General features: G+C 46.3%; 1 protein-coding gene across 1 annotated transcript in view; it reads right to left on the reverse strand.

Moving 5' to 3' along the window:
- LOC146207098 (uncharacterized) overlaps positions 1-17,549 on the reverse strand; it is a 44,522-nt gene that overhangs the window by 996 nt on the left and 25,977 nt on the right. Inside the window, exons 4-5 of the mRNA XM_084599219.1 lie at positions 897-1,060; positions 285-789 (exon numbers count right to left, since the gene is read on the reverse strand). Coding sequence (XP_084455345.1) covers positions 285-789; positions 897-1,060 — 669 coding nt within the window. The remainder of the gene's footprint in view (positions 1-284; positions 790-896; positions 1,061-17,549) is intronic.

Consider the following 17,549-nt stretch of genomic DNA (forward strand, 5'->3'; position numbering starts at 1 on the left):
GTTATATCTCGAAATACTGTTGCTAAGCCAAAGCTGGAGCCTCAAAGTAGGAACCAGAAGCTGCTTACGTTTCAGTGCATATCACAGCCTCAATCAGTAATCGGTGTACTGAATGCGGGTGCACGCTGGTTCAGTTCTCAGACGAAGGTCGCTGTACCCTCGTCTAGAGTGAAACCGCAGCATGGGTACGCGAAGGCAAGTATCGAGTGCTTGTAGGCTTCGCACGAGATTCTCAAGCTTGACCGGACCGCAACAGGCGACGCCTCAATAAAGAGGACCTTTACCTGCGGAACTGCTGGAGCGCTGCGCCGTTGTCTCCTAGAGCCGCCATCGCCGACCCACGGCAGAAGGCGAGCCGAGGACCTCCTCCTTCCTTGCCGCACGCCTGCAAGGAAGCCTGCGCCTGTCCCGCGCGCAGAAGGCTCAGCGCCCACTCGGCGCGCAGCAGCGGCCTGCCGCTCTGCACGAGGGCGCCGTAAGCACGCGCTGCTTCCGCGTGCATGCCCAGCCCGCTTAGTACCCTGGCCGCATCCACTGCCATCTCCCGGTCGGTGGCCAGACGTACTAGTGCGCGCTCCTGCGCCTGCCGCAGGCCAAGGGCGCCCAGGCAAGCTGCTGCGTTCCAGAGAGCCAAGCCGCCCCCCTCCAGCTTGGCGGCGTGCAGCAGCAGTCGCAGTGCGGCGCGCCATCGGCCCCCGGACGCCAACCGGCAGCCGGCCAGTGTCCACAGGGCGGCCTCGCGCGGCCAATGCTCAAGCGCCGTCCACAAATGCCGCTCGTTGGCTAGCGCTGCGCAGGAAGCATACGTTTGGGTACTCACTTCGCGTCACTTAAAAACAACACTGCAATTCCAGTTTAGCGCTTAACCTAATTAGGCTATCATGTGCAGTACTCACCTCGGAAGTGGGCAAGCCGCGACCCGAGCGTCGGGCAGCGCACTTGGTCGAGCAGGGCGACGCAGCAGGTGCCCCGCAGCGCGTAATCAGCCAGCGCCGCCAGCAGGCAGGCCAGCGAATGTAGGGACCAGTGGTCGTCCGCGCGCACGAACCGCAGAGAGCCACTGCGCGGTGAAGGCATCTTTCATAAGTTAATCACAAGCGCCGCTGTATCGCGAGTAAAATGCCTGCATCGACTTTTTGCGCTCACCCCTGAGGCCATTCACACCAAAAGGTGCGGAATAAAAGGTGGAAAATATTACTGATTCACTCTAGTCCGGGACGTCGGCTTAAGCAGACGAGTTGGGACCCACATCGCCCAAACGTGGGCCAAGTGAGCAACGAGTTGTGACCAAAGCAATGGACGGCACTCAGAAGGAGGAGCGGCCGCTCTCTCAGGAATAAGGCGGATGGGTACCTGCGCTGGAGGTGACTGGTTGTCATGTGAATGTCCATGTGTATTGTCAGGGTAGCCGCCTCACAGTGTCGTGGCCAGAGTATTCGAATATGTGGTGGTTGTATGGCAGTTCGCGTCTGATAAAGTAGATTTAGGCAAGTGAGATGCGGAGCCATTAGGAGTATGAATCGACTGTTATGTTATCGTTGAAAAGCACAGGAGGTCGTGGGTCCTGGCCATTCGCTGCGTCGTCCACCAGCATCAGATGCTCCTCAGGGTCTGAGCTGGTTAACCGGACATTCTCATGCACAGATAGCTCGGCGCCGTCGCACAGCCAAAGCATATAGTGCACCTTGCAGCACTTAACCGTAGCATGTGGGTTAAATCTTGCTGTCGTTGAGTTGGTCTGAAGCCGCCCTGCTCAGCCCCGACTGAAAGGAGAATCTATTATACCCCTTTCTCAGCCCGGCGGATGCCCGAGTACTTTTGGGGGACACCGTCAGTAAGGGATCACCAGAGCCGCGTGGGGGCGTTTAGGGCAATCAACCAGTGCCCCCCATCGGGGGTCTGTGAGAAGCGGCTGAAAGGCATCCGTGTCACCCTATGGTACAGGCAAGCGGCGTAATGACTGATGTTCCACCCGAAGGACAGGTTCGCGCACCTTCTTCAATGATATTGCATGACGCCTGGTCTGAAAACGGGCGGGATATGCAGCACCAAACATCCCGCGAGACAATCACCTGCGTCGCTACCAGGCGCCTCACTGAGGTCTGGCGAGGTGGAAGCCCGAAGAGGCGTATCGTCAAGAGGCATGGAAACAGCCTTGCCTCTAGTAGCGGAGAGTTTTCTGGAGCACAGTTACACGCAACATTTAGAGACAGGGTACTGCACCTCACCAATGTTGATAAGCCATGTAACACGAGTTTTCAACCATCATCATCATCACCCGGACTATACCTACTTTAGGGAAGGCCTCTCCCATATTTCTCCACTTAACCCGGTTCTGTGCTAGCTGCACCCACTTGACCCCTGCGAACTTCTTAACCTCATCCGCCCACCTAACTTTCTGCCGCCCCCTGCTACGCTTTCCTTCCCTTGGAATCCAGTTTGTTACCATAAGCGATCATCGGTTATCCTCTCTTCGCACTACATGTCCTGCCCATGTCCATTTCTTCTTAATTTCCGCTAGAATGTCGGTAACTTGAGTTATTTCTCTGACCCACTATGCACGCTTCCTATCTCTTAATGTTACCCCTACCATTTTTTGTTCCATAGCCCTCTGGGTTGTCCTCAACTTAAACAGAACTCTCTTGGTTAGCCTCCACGTTTCAGCCCCGCAGGTGAGTACAGGTAAGATGCAACTGTTGTATACTTTCCTCTTGAGCGATACCGTTAAGCTGCTAGTCATAATCTGCGAGTACTTGCCAGATGCGCTCCATCCCAATCTTCTTATTTCTTTTTCATGGCCCGGATCTGCGGTTACTACCTGTCCGATGTAGACATATTCGCTTACTACTTCCAGTACTTCGCTACCTAATGCAAACTGCTGTTCTTTCCCGAGGCTGTTGAACATTACCTTAGTCTTCTGTATATTGATTTTCAAGCCTACCTTTCTACTTTTCCTGTCTAGGTCATCAATCATTATTTGCAGTTCATCCCCCGAGTTGCTTAGCAAGGCAATATCATCAGCAAATCGCAGATTACTGAGGTATTCTTCATCTACCCTTATCCCTAACTGCTCCCATTCCAAGTCTCTGAATACTTCCTCTAAACAAGCTGTGAATAGTACTGGGGAGATTGTGTCTCCTTGCCTAACTCCTTTCTTTATGAGAATTTTGTTACTTTCTTTATGCAGAACTATGGTTGCTGTGCAGCCACTATATAAATCTTCCAGCACTTTCACGTACGGCTCGTCTACCCCCTGATTTCGCAATGCCTGCATCACCGCCGAGGTTTCAACTGAGTCAAACGCTTTTTCGTAATCAATGACTGCTATGTATAAGTGCTGGTTATATTCTGGGCACCTGGTTGATGGTATGGATATGATCGATAGTAGAGTACCGATAGTAGAGCACACGGACGCCACTCCGCTTCGATCCCGCTTCCTTGTGCACAGAGCGCCTTAACAGCTGTGCCGGAGGGGCCGCATCTTGCAGAGCTTTTCTTGCATCTGTCCATCGGTCGTAGACGGCGTGCCTGAAGCCTCATCGTCGCAATCCTCAGGAGGAGCAAGGAAATTGCGAACCTCTTTCAGACTTGAATTTGCACACAGCCCTGATGTACGTTCTTGACAGAGGCTGTCGTATGCTCTTTAAGGTTCGGCGCGTCGCTTTCCTGTTTTTTGTCTCATTTATTGTCTGCGAGCAGGAAAAAGACCTCATTTTTCGCTATACGGAAATATTTGTACAGCATACTTCTGCCTTGCTGGGTAACTGAACCCTCACTTCGAGCACGACAGAGGTTTCAAATCACACTGCTTGATATCTTCGCCTCATGCATGGTTCCAGGCGATGTTCTGCATTCTAAGGGTGAGTGTAGAGATGTTCGCACCATCGGCATGTGCTACGCGATGTTCTGCAATCGAATGGCGAAGGAGAAAAAGCATTATTTTTGACGAAATGGAAATGTCCAAGCTGATGTACAGAGTTTATATATTTTATTTTTATGTGTGGAGAGAGTGGGGATATTTTCCTATTTAAGCGCCACCATGCTGCATTTCATGGTCAGGGTGTCTAGCAAACCACTATTTTCAAAATCCCTGACTTTTCCAGGTTTTCCCCGATTATTTCAGGTCAAATTCCCTGACTAGTGAAGAGATTCAAAAATGTAGCTGCTGATCATAATAAACATAGACGAATAATTCCAAACAAAAAGCTAATTAATTATATTCTCCAATTTACAATAGTGAAACGCTGTTAAAAGTGTTAGTGGCAGGTAAAAATGTCGTAAGTTTACTGAAAATTAAAGGCACACTGATGCTAGCCTCAGCAGAGCTCTCAGATACTAATAGTTGCGAAATTTCTTATAGGCCTCTTGTATCAAAAAACGGCAGTTTTGATTGGTCAAAATTCAGGTGTATATAGGGTGCCTCGATGCGAGGCACCCTAGGTCACGGCTGGTCTCGAGGGAGAGCGCGCTTCTCTGCCCACGGCCATTAAAGGAAACTGCATCTAAGTTGCAAACTTTTAGATTGTTGATAAGTGCGCAATCAGGTGGAAAATAAAATTAGTTAAAGATTTGCAGTAGCGAAAATTCTTAAAGATAACAGCCGTATAGTTAATTGCGAGTCTTAGGCCCGTTTCACATGCTGCGACTGCAGCGAAAATTTTCGGTGCAGTCGGTGACGCCGCAGTGCGATTTCGCACAGCGCTTTCAGCAGCGAACCCGTGTGCGAATCAGTTAAAGATACCCTCAGCGTCGTTTGATGCTTTGCAGAAAATGCGTACGCAGAGTGATTTATATATTCAGGTGTATTTTTAGATTCTTAGCGATAACTCCGGGCAGTGTTTCAGTAGCGCGTTGCTGCGCGCAATGAAACAGGTGAAAATAGGGGTGGGCTCTCGATACCAGCCCGTCACATGACGTTGCGCCGCTCCTCATTGGTCAGTCGCACAAAGACCCGCCGCGTCGCAGGACAAAAATCGCATCATGTGAAACGGGCCGCTCCAAAATCGGTTTCGCGAAAACACATTTTCGGAACGTTTATCCTTTCTAGCACCTACACTCAAATTATTAACGCTGAATTGGGTCAGGAAATGCGATAAAATCGGCGTCCAAAACGCCACGTCAGCCCCCTCCGAAAAGAATTTCGAAACTCCCGCGTGCACCGCGAGCGTTGCAGCGATCGCCGCCATCTTGGGCTTGGTTTAAAACTGTTTTCTTTGTGCGTACAGTGAACTAGAAATATTTGTACGCAACTTGCGCTGTATCAAAATGGCTTCGCTCAAGCGGACTGGCTGCGCGCGCCGGTTTTCCGAGGCACGGCCGGTCTCGAGGGAGAGAGCATAGAGAGAGCGCGCACTCTTTCTTACGGCCTCCTCAATCGCCGCGGGAACAATGGGAACTTTTCTCCTTGAGTTACGCTCTCCGCCACCGCAAGGGGCGCGACCTGCTCACTGTTCGCTCCGCGTCTGCTTCAGCGGCGGCGGGTGGCTTTTGCCTGGTTTCGCGCTGTCGCTCGCGAGTTTCGTGGTTAGTGCAGCCCAGAAATTAAAGAACACAGAAGGTAGATGCTGCAGCGGCATGCCGTCAACGTACTACACGCGTGAACGGATATAAAAAACACTGTCGCTCAGCAAACGTTCGACAAGCATATGACATGCATTGCGGCATTGTAGCTACTTTTGTCCATTTTAGTCCGAATTTTTCCCAAGCCCTGCACAAGAATAGCAAAAAAAAAAACTGATCACATAGAAGTTTCTTCAAGGCTAACATTACAGCAACTCGCCTGCAACAGCAAAACCGTCTTTCAGCGCTAGATGCGAAACCATCCATACATAGCACCGAAGATGAAAATAATTTCATAAAATTGTAATGTAAGTTGCATAATGCTTGCATGATATAAAGTTTTAGTAAACAGTCAAAGTAAAGACTGGAAGGTTGAGTTTTCAGTGTTATTATAATTTATATATTAGCAAATGTGTTGTATTTAAACATTTTTATTTTGCAAATAAATGCTGTTTTAATGAAATTCTACATGGTATTATGCTTATTATGAAAAGAATAAAGAAATAAAGTCTGATCGCTTTAATTAATGACACAGATGCTGATATAATCTTATTAACTGAAACTTGGTTATCTACTAAAATTGCAAACAGTGAACTTTTTCAGTGTGTATCGTTGTGACCGAAATGAGAGAAAAGGTGGTGGTGTCCTCATTGCCGTGAACGATTGTATTCATTGTGCTCTTTTGAATATATCAACCAAATTAGAAATGGTGTGGTGCTTAAATATTAGTTTTAGAAAGATCGTTTTTGGAGTTTGTTACCGTCCGCAAGACTCAAACAGCTGTTTTTGCGAAGATCTTCATAACAGCCACAACCAAGTACTGGTACGATTACCCGGTACACCAGTTTTCCTTCTGGGCGATTTCAACTTCCCTTCGATTCAATGGACTCATTCTTGTCCGCTTGCAAAGCCGATTTGATACTGACGTCATCACCTGATATTACATCACCAGTAATCCTCAGTGATCATGACGAGTTACATTTTTGTTTCCGTACCAGCCTCTAAAAGGAACAAGCGCCTGAAACTTAATGAAATAAAACAGCGCAAGGAACGGGACGAAACACGAAGAAACACAACCACTAACAACTGAAATTTTATTTCCATGCAGGACAGGTGCCAAGGCGATCCTGCACAATCACCGAAACAGTGTAGTCACGTCCAAGAGCAAAAACGATAAAAACCACGGGTCGGAAAATAAAAACAGATAGCCAAAAAATGCAAGTAAAAGCGTTAAAATATAACGGTAAAAACACGGGACTAAAATCGCGGCACAAAGTGATTAACAAAAGCGGCGGGGCATTTATGAAAAAGATTAAACATTTACCCTGCTTTTCAGAAATTCCAATTCTTTTTGCGACAAGCACAGGGAGGGTGTACTCACACATTGTTCCGCTGTGGATTTCGAACGCTTCTGCGATTTCCCTATCCCGTCTTCTAGCAAGAATTGTGCAGCTACTGAAATCTGGGTAACAGGTTTCGTCCGGATCATCATCGTTACGTTTACACTTTTTGCAGTGCATGGCGAGGCAATAATGTTTACATTGTTCCTGTGCTCTTGAAGCCTAATGTTGAGTCTGGCCAATGTATCTCTTCCCACAGGATACGGGCAGAGAGTAGACCACGCCGGTTTTGCAGGGGACGAGTTCAGCCCACACCCACGGGCGATCAGAGGAAGCTTGTTAGGCGCTGAAAAGACGACGTCATCCCCTGAACTTTTTTGAGGCGGTGGCTGACCTCGTGAATGTAGGGCATTACGACCCCTCTTCTGTGCTCGGTCCTTGTTTCTTGGCAGCGGAACCGGCCACAGAGCGTTCAGGGAATATCCGACAGGTGCTCGACCTGGTTGCTAAAACTATCCTGCAAATGATGTTCACAGGACTTCTGAAGCGCATTTTGAAAACAATGTCTTACTATCCCTCTCTTAACGAGTTTTGTATGGGCAGACATAAAAGGCAGAAGAGGTTTCTTACCCCTGGGCTGATAGCAGGTATGCTCGTTAGAGAAATGCAGTCGCAAGTCCAGAAATATGATTGAGCATTCATGCGGCGTTTCATGCGTCAAAACCAGAGGAATACATTGGCCAAACATGGAAAGAATTTCGAATACCATTGGGTTAACTGCTTCGTGGCCGCAATTTAAAAGGACGAGATAGTCATCCACGTAACGAAAATTTTTTACTACGCTCGTATCCTGTCATTCAACAACCTATCGTATCTAGCAAGGAAGAGTTCGCTTAGAATAGGTGCTACGCAAACACCTTGTTTCTGTATATATTCACCTGAAATAACATAGGAAGAATTCAGATAAAAGTTCACAAGTCGTAGAAAATCACCAATAGAAAGGTCTACTTCGTTCTGAAAATTTACGGCTCCGAAGGTGTCGATAGATTCCTCAATGCAAGACAGCAGTTCTCTGTGCGGTAAAGAATAATACAAATCTTTGATGTCCACCGAGAAGGCGTTTAGGTTGCAGTCATGTTTAATACTTAAAAAATCTATAACCTTTCTTTTCCTTCGTGTTTCGTCCCGTTCCTAGCGCTGTTTTATTTCATTATGCAGTACCAACTAGCCCGGCATCTTGCACGCCTGAAGCTTAACAGAGATTATAATAGAGCAAACTTTGCTGCTATCAATGCCGATCTTTCTTCTTTTCTCGACAGCATCTTATTAAATCCTAATGCATCAGTCCATGACCTATGGGCATCTTTCAAAGGTGAAGCGTTACACATAATAAAAGCATACATTCCCCTAAGGAAAGTATATCAATCATCTAACGCGCCATGGTACACAAGACACCTTAACCGTTTATCAAACACAAAGGTAGGCGTTTCCGAGCAGTGAAAAAAATCGCCAACTGCTGACAAATGGTCCGCTTACGCCATTGCAGCAAAATAATACACCAGAGCTTTGAAGGAAGCAAAATTTCTTTAACACCACCCTCCCATCGGGTCTTTGAGACCAAAAAATTGCGAAAAAATCACTTCTTAAAAAATGGGATTTGCGAAATCAGTAGCTCTTTATCTACCTATCTGCTAAGTTTTTCATCTCTAGGATTGGTACTTTAGTAACAATGCCAATTTATATAATCGATATCGCCCGAATCTGGGCCGAAAATGGCCCCCGAAACAACAATTTTCCGCGAGGCGTAGCTCCCATTTTGTGCGCGGCACCGTAGCTACAGTGTTGTACCGTAGCCATCTTGGTCTCATTCGAAAGAGCCGCCTTTCGACTTCAAATTGCCGCCTCTGCTGTTCACATTCGCCCATTGGTCGCATAAAAAATAGCAAAATAAAAAAAAACGTGAAATTTGCAATCCCATTGGCTTTCGGGGTGCACGTGACGATAAGGCGTCACCGCATTGGTGGAGCTGGCTGACGGCGTCTGCTCGGCGTGCCCGAGCCGCGGGGAGACGACTTTAGGGCAGGGTTGCCAGATATGGCTACTTTACGCCAAATTGGCTACTTTCTGAGCCGCCTGGCAACAAAAAATTTAGGTTGGCTACTTGGCTACTTTCTGGCTACTTTTGAAAAATTTTCGCCTATTCCAACGAGCCCGTTTGCGCGCTGTTCAGGATGCTCGTTTTTATAGACAGCAAATCTATCAACGGTAGCGCTGCAATACAACCAACTGTGCATGGTGACGACTGTCTCCACCCTGTTTCAAAGGTAACGCTCTTAACATCCATCCACCAAAACCCCTTGATAATTTGAAAGTAGCGACACTCTCCTCCGCGCCGCGCTTTCCTCCTCAATTCTCCTCGCGCGGCTAAGGTGGTGCGGCGGCTGCGAGCTCTGCGCACGACACGCTTTTTCTCCTTGGCGCTCGCCGGCCGGCCACAGCAGTCAGTGAAGCGCGCGTTTTTGGGCCAGGTCTGCGCTCGATCTAGTACTGCCTCTGACTTTGTATTTCTTTTTGAGCGTGAACTCAATCACCGCGGTAAAACATCGCAAAACGAGAAAACGACCCAGGCTGGTGCCTTGAACTTTAAGATCAGAGAAAGTCAAAGCAGCCGCTGAGTCTATTTCGCTACTTTCAAGCTAGCTTGGCTAAGCATAGTATATGTCACGTGATAAACCTTGAGTTTGGATCATTGGTTAATTATACACTTATTTTGACCAACTACGGGACGGAAGCTTAGGCCAAGTGTAAGGGCACTGTGGTAGTTAGCGATCCTCATTAATCTGCGTTAATTAGTTAATTTTGTATAAAACCAAACTTCGATCTAGACGATCACGTCATATACCGTTGAAAAGCTTAGGCTGAGTCCAAATGCTCTGAATTAGCGATCCATATTTGCGTTAGTGAGCTATATGCAATCAAAACCACCCTTTGCATTATAGCATCGAGTCATATACCTTTCGAAAGCTTAGGTTGAATGCAAATGAGTTGTGCTAGTTATCGAACCGAATTAATTAGTGCTAATTATTTAACTGCACTTAAAGCCGAACTTTGCATTATAGATGGCCAAATAAGGGCAAGTATAAACGCATTATGCTAGCTAGCCAAACTTAGATAAACATCACAACAACCGAGCTAACACACTAGCTAGGCTTACCACGAACTGCTTCGAAATGTTTTTCTTTGCCCGGGCATATTTGCGTGCAGTAGGTCTTATTTAGCGTGCACCCGCTGACAATAAATTTGTCATGAGTGCATCTTCCGTCCATAGGTTTGTCTCATCAGTGTGAAAGTGGCTTTTGCACTCTAGTTTGTTCACTTAATAAAACAGTTGCGTACTTTCAATGCGATCAAGGAGCGCGGACAACCATTCATTGACCGCTATTCGCCGAACATTATTAGGCACTGGTGTCAAGGAACTTACGAATATACTCGGTATACCTATGAAAAAATGATTTCTATATCTCTAGGCAAGGTAAACTCCTCTCGATAGTGTAATATTATACTTGAAAAACCGAAGGTTCCCGTCCAACGCCTAGTAGTCATGATCAAAAAGAAAAGTGTGATCATGTGAACGCCCCCTGCACATTGGCCGTATCCTTGATAAACCCAAACCATGATTGAGAAGGTCAACTCAACTATTTACGGCAGGCCTGAATATCGTACCTGAGTGGTTGCAGTTTCGTTTCGTCGTATTCTCCTTTTGTAGCCATTGTTTGAGACGTCCAACTCCACTAACATCTTTTACTTACATTTTCGTGGACATAATTTTATGCATTTTATACTGTTTGTAATCATCACAGAGAAGTTTTTGATAACACTTGTGTTTATCTGGTCAGTTTAGTTTTATGTGTGTTTATATAATATCGCCGTGTTACGCAGCCAGCTTTTTTTTTTTTTTCAGAAAACTTTTCTACGTGATTTATTTACTATAAGACGCAACTGGCATTTGTTTCTTCATGAGCGTTGGAATAAAACGACTATTAAACGAATTTTTTTGGTTGTCTTTTTGCAGTGAGAGCTTTATTTACTGCCCCATGTATGGCCCCATGGCTCCTTTTTGGCTACTTTTTATTGATCTTCCTCTGGTTGGCTACTTTCTGGCTTCTTTTCCCATTTTTGTGGCGACTTTTCGTTTTTTGAACCTGGCAACCCTGCTTTAGGGGAGACTGCGGAGACGTGACGCCGGCCGCGCTTGGTTCCGAACCGCGAGGTGCATTCACGGCAAGAATTTGTGAAAAAAGTGAAAAAAAAAATAGTTGGTTAATAATCTCAAGTGATGCCCTGCCTCGGCTGTGCGCGCTCAGGCCGACGAAAGTCGTGCGCCGAACGATCGTGTGTACGAGCCTGAAGTAGGCCTAGCGTGTTCCCCAGCACGGGAGACTGCTACTGCCAGCGGTCTCACCCGCCGCGACAGTGATATCGCAGGCCGCAGATGAGCAGAAAGATAAGCTCAAAAAAGAAAAAGCTTGAACTCGCGCCAACTCCAGCAACGAAGCGGTAGTCGGATTGTTATCACGACGACGACGGCAGCGCGGCGGACAGACCGCTTGGCGAGGCGCAGTTCACGATCGTCAGATCTAAACAGTTTGCCGAGATTGGCGAAGTGTAAAACATACGGCGACGATATTGGCATTTAAAAAAGTGAACGTGGATAAGAAATCGCCGTCAAACTTATTCTCCAATGCGTAAACTGCGGGACACGTCGTCTTCGTAGGGCTCGCTGCGCGTTTGCGCCGATCGTACCTCGTACATAGTCCTTAGAGCTTCCCGCATGCTTCCCGTGCAATGCAGGGGCCGTATTACAGACGGCTCACACTCACAATCACACTCACACTCACAATCTTCCTATTGGCCAGCGGCAAAACGGTGGGAGTGGCCGTCCTTTACATCATCGACGTCTGCTGTTTACGTCATGAACACACTTGAAGTGGTGACGTCGACTACGGGCCAATTGTGAGCGGGGGATGTGAGCGACGCGAGCCGCTCACAACTCGTTTGTGAGCGCGCTCACAAAGGAAAAATGGCGGCGGTCTATGCGGCGGCCGGCGTTCTCGTGAGGCGGTAGCGGCGGCGCCCCGACGCGATCATCGGCAAAGGACGGTGTACGAAGACTGTTTGACGTGCCGGGCGAGATGTTTCGACGCATGTTGCTACTCGAGAAGGATATAGGACAGTGACTGTGCGACGCGACGAACTGAGATAGGTGTGTGCGGCCGAGTGCGCTGTCTGTGTGGCGGCAGATAATGTGTGCACTGCGCTTTTTCCGAGCTCCTAGTGGCTTCCAAACCGCTACTGGCAACGAGGCGAACATCGGCCTCGCGCAGCCGACACTTCGAAAGCGTTTGCTGCATGCAGCAAGGCGGCGGCGAAGAAAGGCTTCCTTAGTCACGGCAGCATACCGGGCGTCGTCGGGTTTGTCGACGGCCCATCGGGCGTCTACGAGTAGCCTTGTGATGTCCCTGTTTTCAGATGAGATGCCGACATGATTTGGGCCATGAACCTCCCTACGTGGTATCTTGGCATGATGCTTTCTTCTGGCGGCCTTCTCGGCTGCACACAGGCATGACACAGGCCGAGGAAGGCCTTCTGCGAGGCGTCGAATTCACGACAGTGAGCCGTGCTGCTCTTTGCAAGATAAGTTACGGTAGGCTCCACATGCCTCACATGTATTGCCGTTCTTGGGCTTTTATAAAAGCTGAAACGTAAGACGTCGTACATTTTTGAAATGCCTACGTAAGAAACGAATATGGGAATGCGTGTGTTTGATGCCTGTATTGAGTAGGAATGGGGCACCATTTATACCGATATGAAGTGCAAGGCTGTCCTTACAGCAGTGTTGCTGAAAGTTTCAATCATTCATTGTCTGCACTCCCATGAATGTCATCGTCAGCAAGACCTGGCAATGAGCTACTTGATGCGACTCTTCCATTGTGTCAGCAAGGCTGTTAAAGTTTATGAGGCTGTTGAGGTCGACAACGACGAAGGATGTGCTTAACAGCGTGCCATTTTCGGTTATGCTGGTGAAAGGGGCACCTGTTGGAGACATGGCTGCCAGTGTCATGGCATCCCGGTCCGGACTCTCCATAACGGCTATAGAACAAGGCATACACCTCCACAAGGTTAATGGTGGATAACTGCGTAGGCGTGCTGAAGAGCCGCTTCCAGTGCTTGCAAAAATACTAGACGCTCCTCTACCAGCCAGAGCGTGTAACATGTGCCGTGTTGCATAACTTCTTTGGATGTCTTCCTGCCTGCAGACGAGGAGGGTGCTGCTGGCTTGGACAAGAAAAGGTCACATCTGTGCACTGGCTACTTGGAAGTGGGATCACTATTGCCATGCATACCTCTAGTGAAAAGTCATACAGAATCATGTTGTGAGCCTGTTCCACAGAACCTACCACCAGAGGCTGGCGCAGCTGCCCATGGTGCGGCCACCGCTTTGGCGTCAATCCCAGCCCAGCAATCGGCCGTGATATACCACACGTAGCTGACCAACTCATCACAGGCAGCCAAGTGCAGCGTCTTCTCTTTTCATGTCTGTGCCAGAAACCTGTTGTGATAAAGATGCATCTTCTCGAACCATGCGTTAAAACACCTCATCCGTCAAGTCAAATTTGTCTTCGTACAGCCCCCTTCACTGTTGCTTACAACCGTGTATGTTGGTGTTTGCGTGTGTGCCTGTGTTTGAGTACATAATTAAAGTGTTTCACAACGAGGCAGCAATTGTGATGCCTATCGGAACGGGAAAGTCTCACAGAAGTTTTTTAGAAGCACGTGTATCAACTGTGCCCCTTTATTTTCCTGCAGCGTTTCACACGCTTGAATATGCAGCAGCGAAACCAACTGCCTGCAATAGCACAGGCAGTTATTTGCACGTGCTGCACGATTGTGCTACACAGAGAAGACATACACGAATAATTTTTTAGAGCCTGTAAGCTGGCACTGTACTCATCGCAGGTCTGACACACTTCAGAAACAAGAAATGAAAGTATTGTGCATAAAACTGCGACTCAGAGGCATGACACAAAATAATAGTTGCTTAACGATTACAGGCTTGCATAGTAGTTGTCACAGGTTTGGCACATTTCAGAAGCAGGAAACAAAGTATGGCTCTTAACAGTGCAGAAACATGACACAAATAGTGCTATGTACAATGTTTGCATAAGGTAGTCTCCATTAGTGAACCTTCCAGGACTACAGGCCTGCATATACTGTTAGGACGCATAGAAAGCATTTGCTTAATGCTAAACAGTGTAAAGCTGACAAATTGAATGCATAATATTGCGAGTTTTAGTGCTCACAGTGATTGTAGCGTACGCAGAAAAACATCACATATGCATCAAGCAAATGGTGTGTGGGCAGAAGGTATCGCTCAAAAACAAAGCAACTCAGTCATGAGAACAAAGAAAAAAAAGAAATACAGAGCACACTACAACGAAAGCTACATCGAAAGCCCTGTCACGGTGGCACTGCAGTGAATGAAGGCTTCGGGTTCAGTCACGGCAGGGGTGGAAGCATTCCCATGATCATGTTCTTTCCTAAACCATCCAGCTACATACAAACAGATGATAATGCAAGGACAGAGCTTCATTTTGGCCTACACTACATGCTTCACAGTCGTCTTGCATTTCCTAAAGAGAAACAAATAGAACCACGGAGCCTGCACGTTGCACTTTAAGCACTTTTCTCATCGATACTAGTAGGCGCCGACCGAAAACACCTTCGCAAGTTGTCTTTGTCCATTTCCGTGTCAAGCGCTCCATGAAATTTTATCGCTGCAGGCCCTGGACTTCGACTGCATTCTATTAGAATTTCAGCATGCTCACGGCACTTGCACGGTACTTCGATTACCGACGACACTAAAAAAAGCAGCACCTTCTCGGGGAATCAGCTGTTTGCTTGCAGGCTGCCATGTGCACGCCATGACGCCGCCGGCGCACCCTCGCGGCAACAAAAGTTACCTAATAGCAAGTATAACTACACAACTAAGAACGCTTCAACTTGAGCTCAATGTTAATCAATACTAAAAATAGTATCTTGCCAAAATAAACCTTTGTTTGTTTTATTTATTGCGTATTAGTTGCGTCGTGTTAGAAAAAGTTAGAAGACGGTCCCTGCTCAGTTTTGTGCCACACTGTGGCATCAACGTTTGCCGAGGATTCGGGACTACTAGGGCGGAGCCACGCTAATAGTCGCTGGTAATTGGACGATTTCGCATACTCGTCACGATTGACGTCTCAAGGCTGCGTCACAGCTTCGTAATTTTGACGTCACGCTCACAAACTTGTGAGCGGAGTCCGTAATTCGGCCCCTGAGCACTGGGAAGCAGCAAACAGCTCCAAATTACATTTTCTTTTTCCGCAATAAATGTTCGTCACCGCGGTCTTGACGAGAGAATGTGGCACAACGACGTACGTAAAAAAAAAAAAAAAAAGTCGCTGCCTGCAATGACTCGCGCAGCCGAGAACGTGACAACTGAATTTGCTGCAACTACAAATCAAAATGAAAGAGGCGACATTTAGACGTTGGAAAGCAAAGAGACTACATTCCTGGAGATTTCTGGCCATTTTAATTAAATTGTAAATGTGTGCATCGCACCAGTGAATGTCCGTTAAATAGTCCCGTTTCTTTTTTGCTCTTTTCTCAAAACATGCATTGTCGACCACTTGCAGTTTTGCGTCCTTAATATCTCGGCACCTACTGCAGATAGAGTAATAATTTCTTTTTCAGCATGAAGCCATATATGTGGAGCACACAATGTTTCAAGTAGATTTTTTAATTTCTAGTTGAAAATTTTTAAAATGGCTTTTTTTTTTGTGACCATTATCATGCTATATTTTTACCTTTGAACTTTGTTATGCAATAAGAAATAATTGCTCAATCAAAAAACTGCTTGCAACATTGTGTTCCTCATTCTTTCTAGTGTCCAGCAATATGTTCATCTGAAGTTTTTCTTCAGTGGTCATTTTGTAATTGTTCTTGTAAAAGTTAGACTAACTGCTGTAATTATCTCATGAAATAATTGGATCACGAAAGAAATAATTGCAGTTTTGGAATCTGCACAATGAACTGCACAAACCCACCAAGTTGCATCAATTTCGATTGGTAGGAAAATAGTTTTAAGACCAGTGCCCCCCTTAAAACAAACCCAAAGCGCTTTTGGAATGTCGTGAAAAGCCACGATAATCAATCTATTACCCTCACTAATGAATCAGGTGATGTAATAACAAGCAGTCATTGTGCTTCTGTACTTAACCTTGCTTTCACCCATTCATTTAGCTCCGCATCCTCTAGCAGCTTTCCCCCATTCAATTCCCCTAATTTATTTCCAATGGACCCGTTCGTATTTGATTCATCTGGTATACACTCGATTATTAATAATCTAAAAAGATCTTCGTGCGGCATCGATGGCATTACGTCCAAATTCTTGCAGGGCACTGCAGAATATAGTTCCATTATCCTAAACATAATTTTCACAAACTCCATTAACAATAGCTCTTTACCGGAGGACTGGAAAACAGGCAAGGTGGTTCCTCTTCACAGGTCCAGTGACAAACATAACCCCTACAACTATAGACCTATTTCATTGACATCAGTTCCATGTAAAATCTTTGAACACGTCATTTTCTCACATCTTCCTAACTTCTTGGAATCAAATAATTTTTTTCATAGCAGTCAGCATGGGTTCCGAAAGTCCTTTTCTTGCGAAACTAAATTATTAACATTCTGTACTGATCTTAATGCATTTCTGGACACTGGCTTTATTACAGACTGTATACTTCTGGATTTTTCGAAAGCATTTGACAGAATTAACCACCACCTACTGTTATTAAAACTCGGCAAACTAAACATTGATTCTTTGGTTTTAAACTGGATTCGAGAGTTTCTTTCTAACCGCACGCAGTATGTTACCACTAATGACAGTGACTCTTCTGATGTGCCAGTCGGTTCAGGGGTACCTCAATGATCCATTTTAGCACCGTTGCTTTTCTTAATTTACATCAATGACCTTCCTAATCAAATCTCAAGTTCCATCTGTTTATTTGCTGATGAATGTGTCATATACTGCAAGATCGAAAGCAGTAACGATACAATAACACTCCAGCATGATCTGAATAACATTGTAAACTGGTGCGCGATTTGGCTAATGGAACTAAACCCTTCAAAATGTAAAACAATGAGAATCTCTCGAAATCAGTCAACTTGCTCCACTTACGTACTTAATAATACTCCACTTGACCAGGTTATTTCATGCAAATATCTTGGCGTGCATATTACTAACAATCTCACATGGAATCAACACATTGAATACATTACATCAAAAGCTAACCGCATTCTTGGCTATCTCAAACGTAACTTTTCCCTACCCCGAGCACCTCTAAAAAAATCAACTCTACATCACAAATGTCAGAGGCCTATCCTCGAATATTCATGTTCAATATGGGACCCAGGATATGCCACTCTAATAAAAATCCTTGAAAGCGTACAAAATCGTTCTGTCCGTTTAATTCTTAACAATTATAATCGTACTGCTAGCATTACTAATATGAAGATTGCACTTAACCTACCCCTTCTTTCTACCTGTAGAAA

The sequence above is a fragment of the Amblyomma maculatum genome, chromosome 1, assembly GCF_055883805.1.
Source record: "Amblyomma maculatum isolate TAMU_Amacu chromosome 1, ASM5588380v1, whole genome shotgun sequence".
NCBI lineage: Eukaryota > Metazoa > Arthropoda > Arachnida > Ixodida > Ixodidae > Amblyomma > Amblyomma maculatum.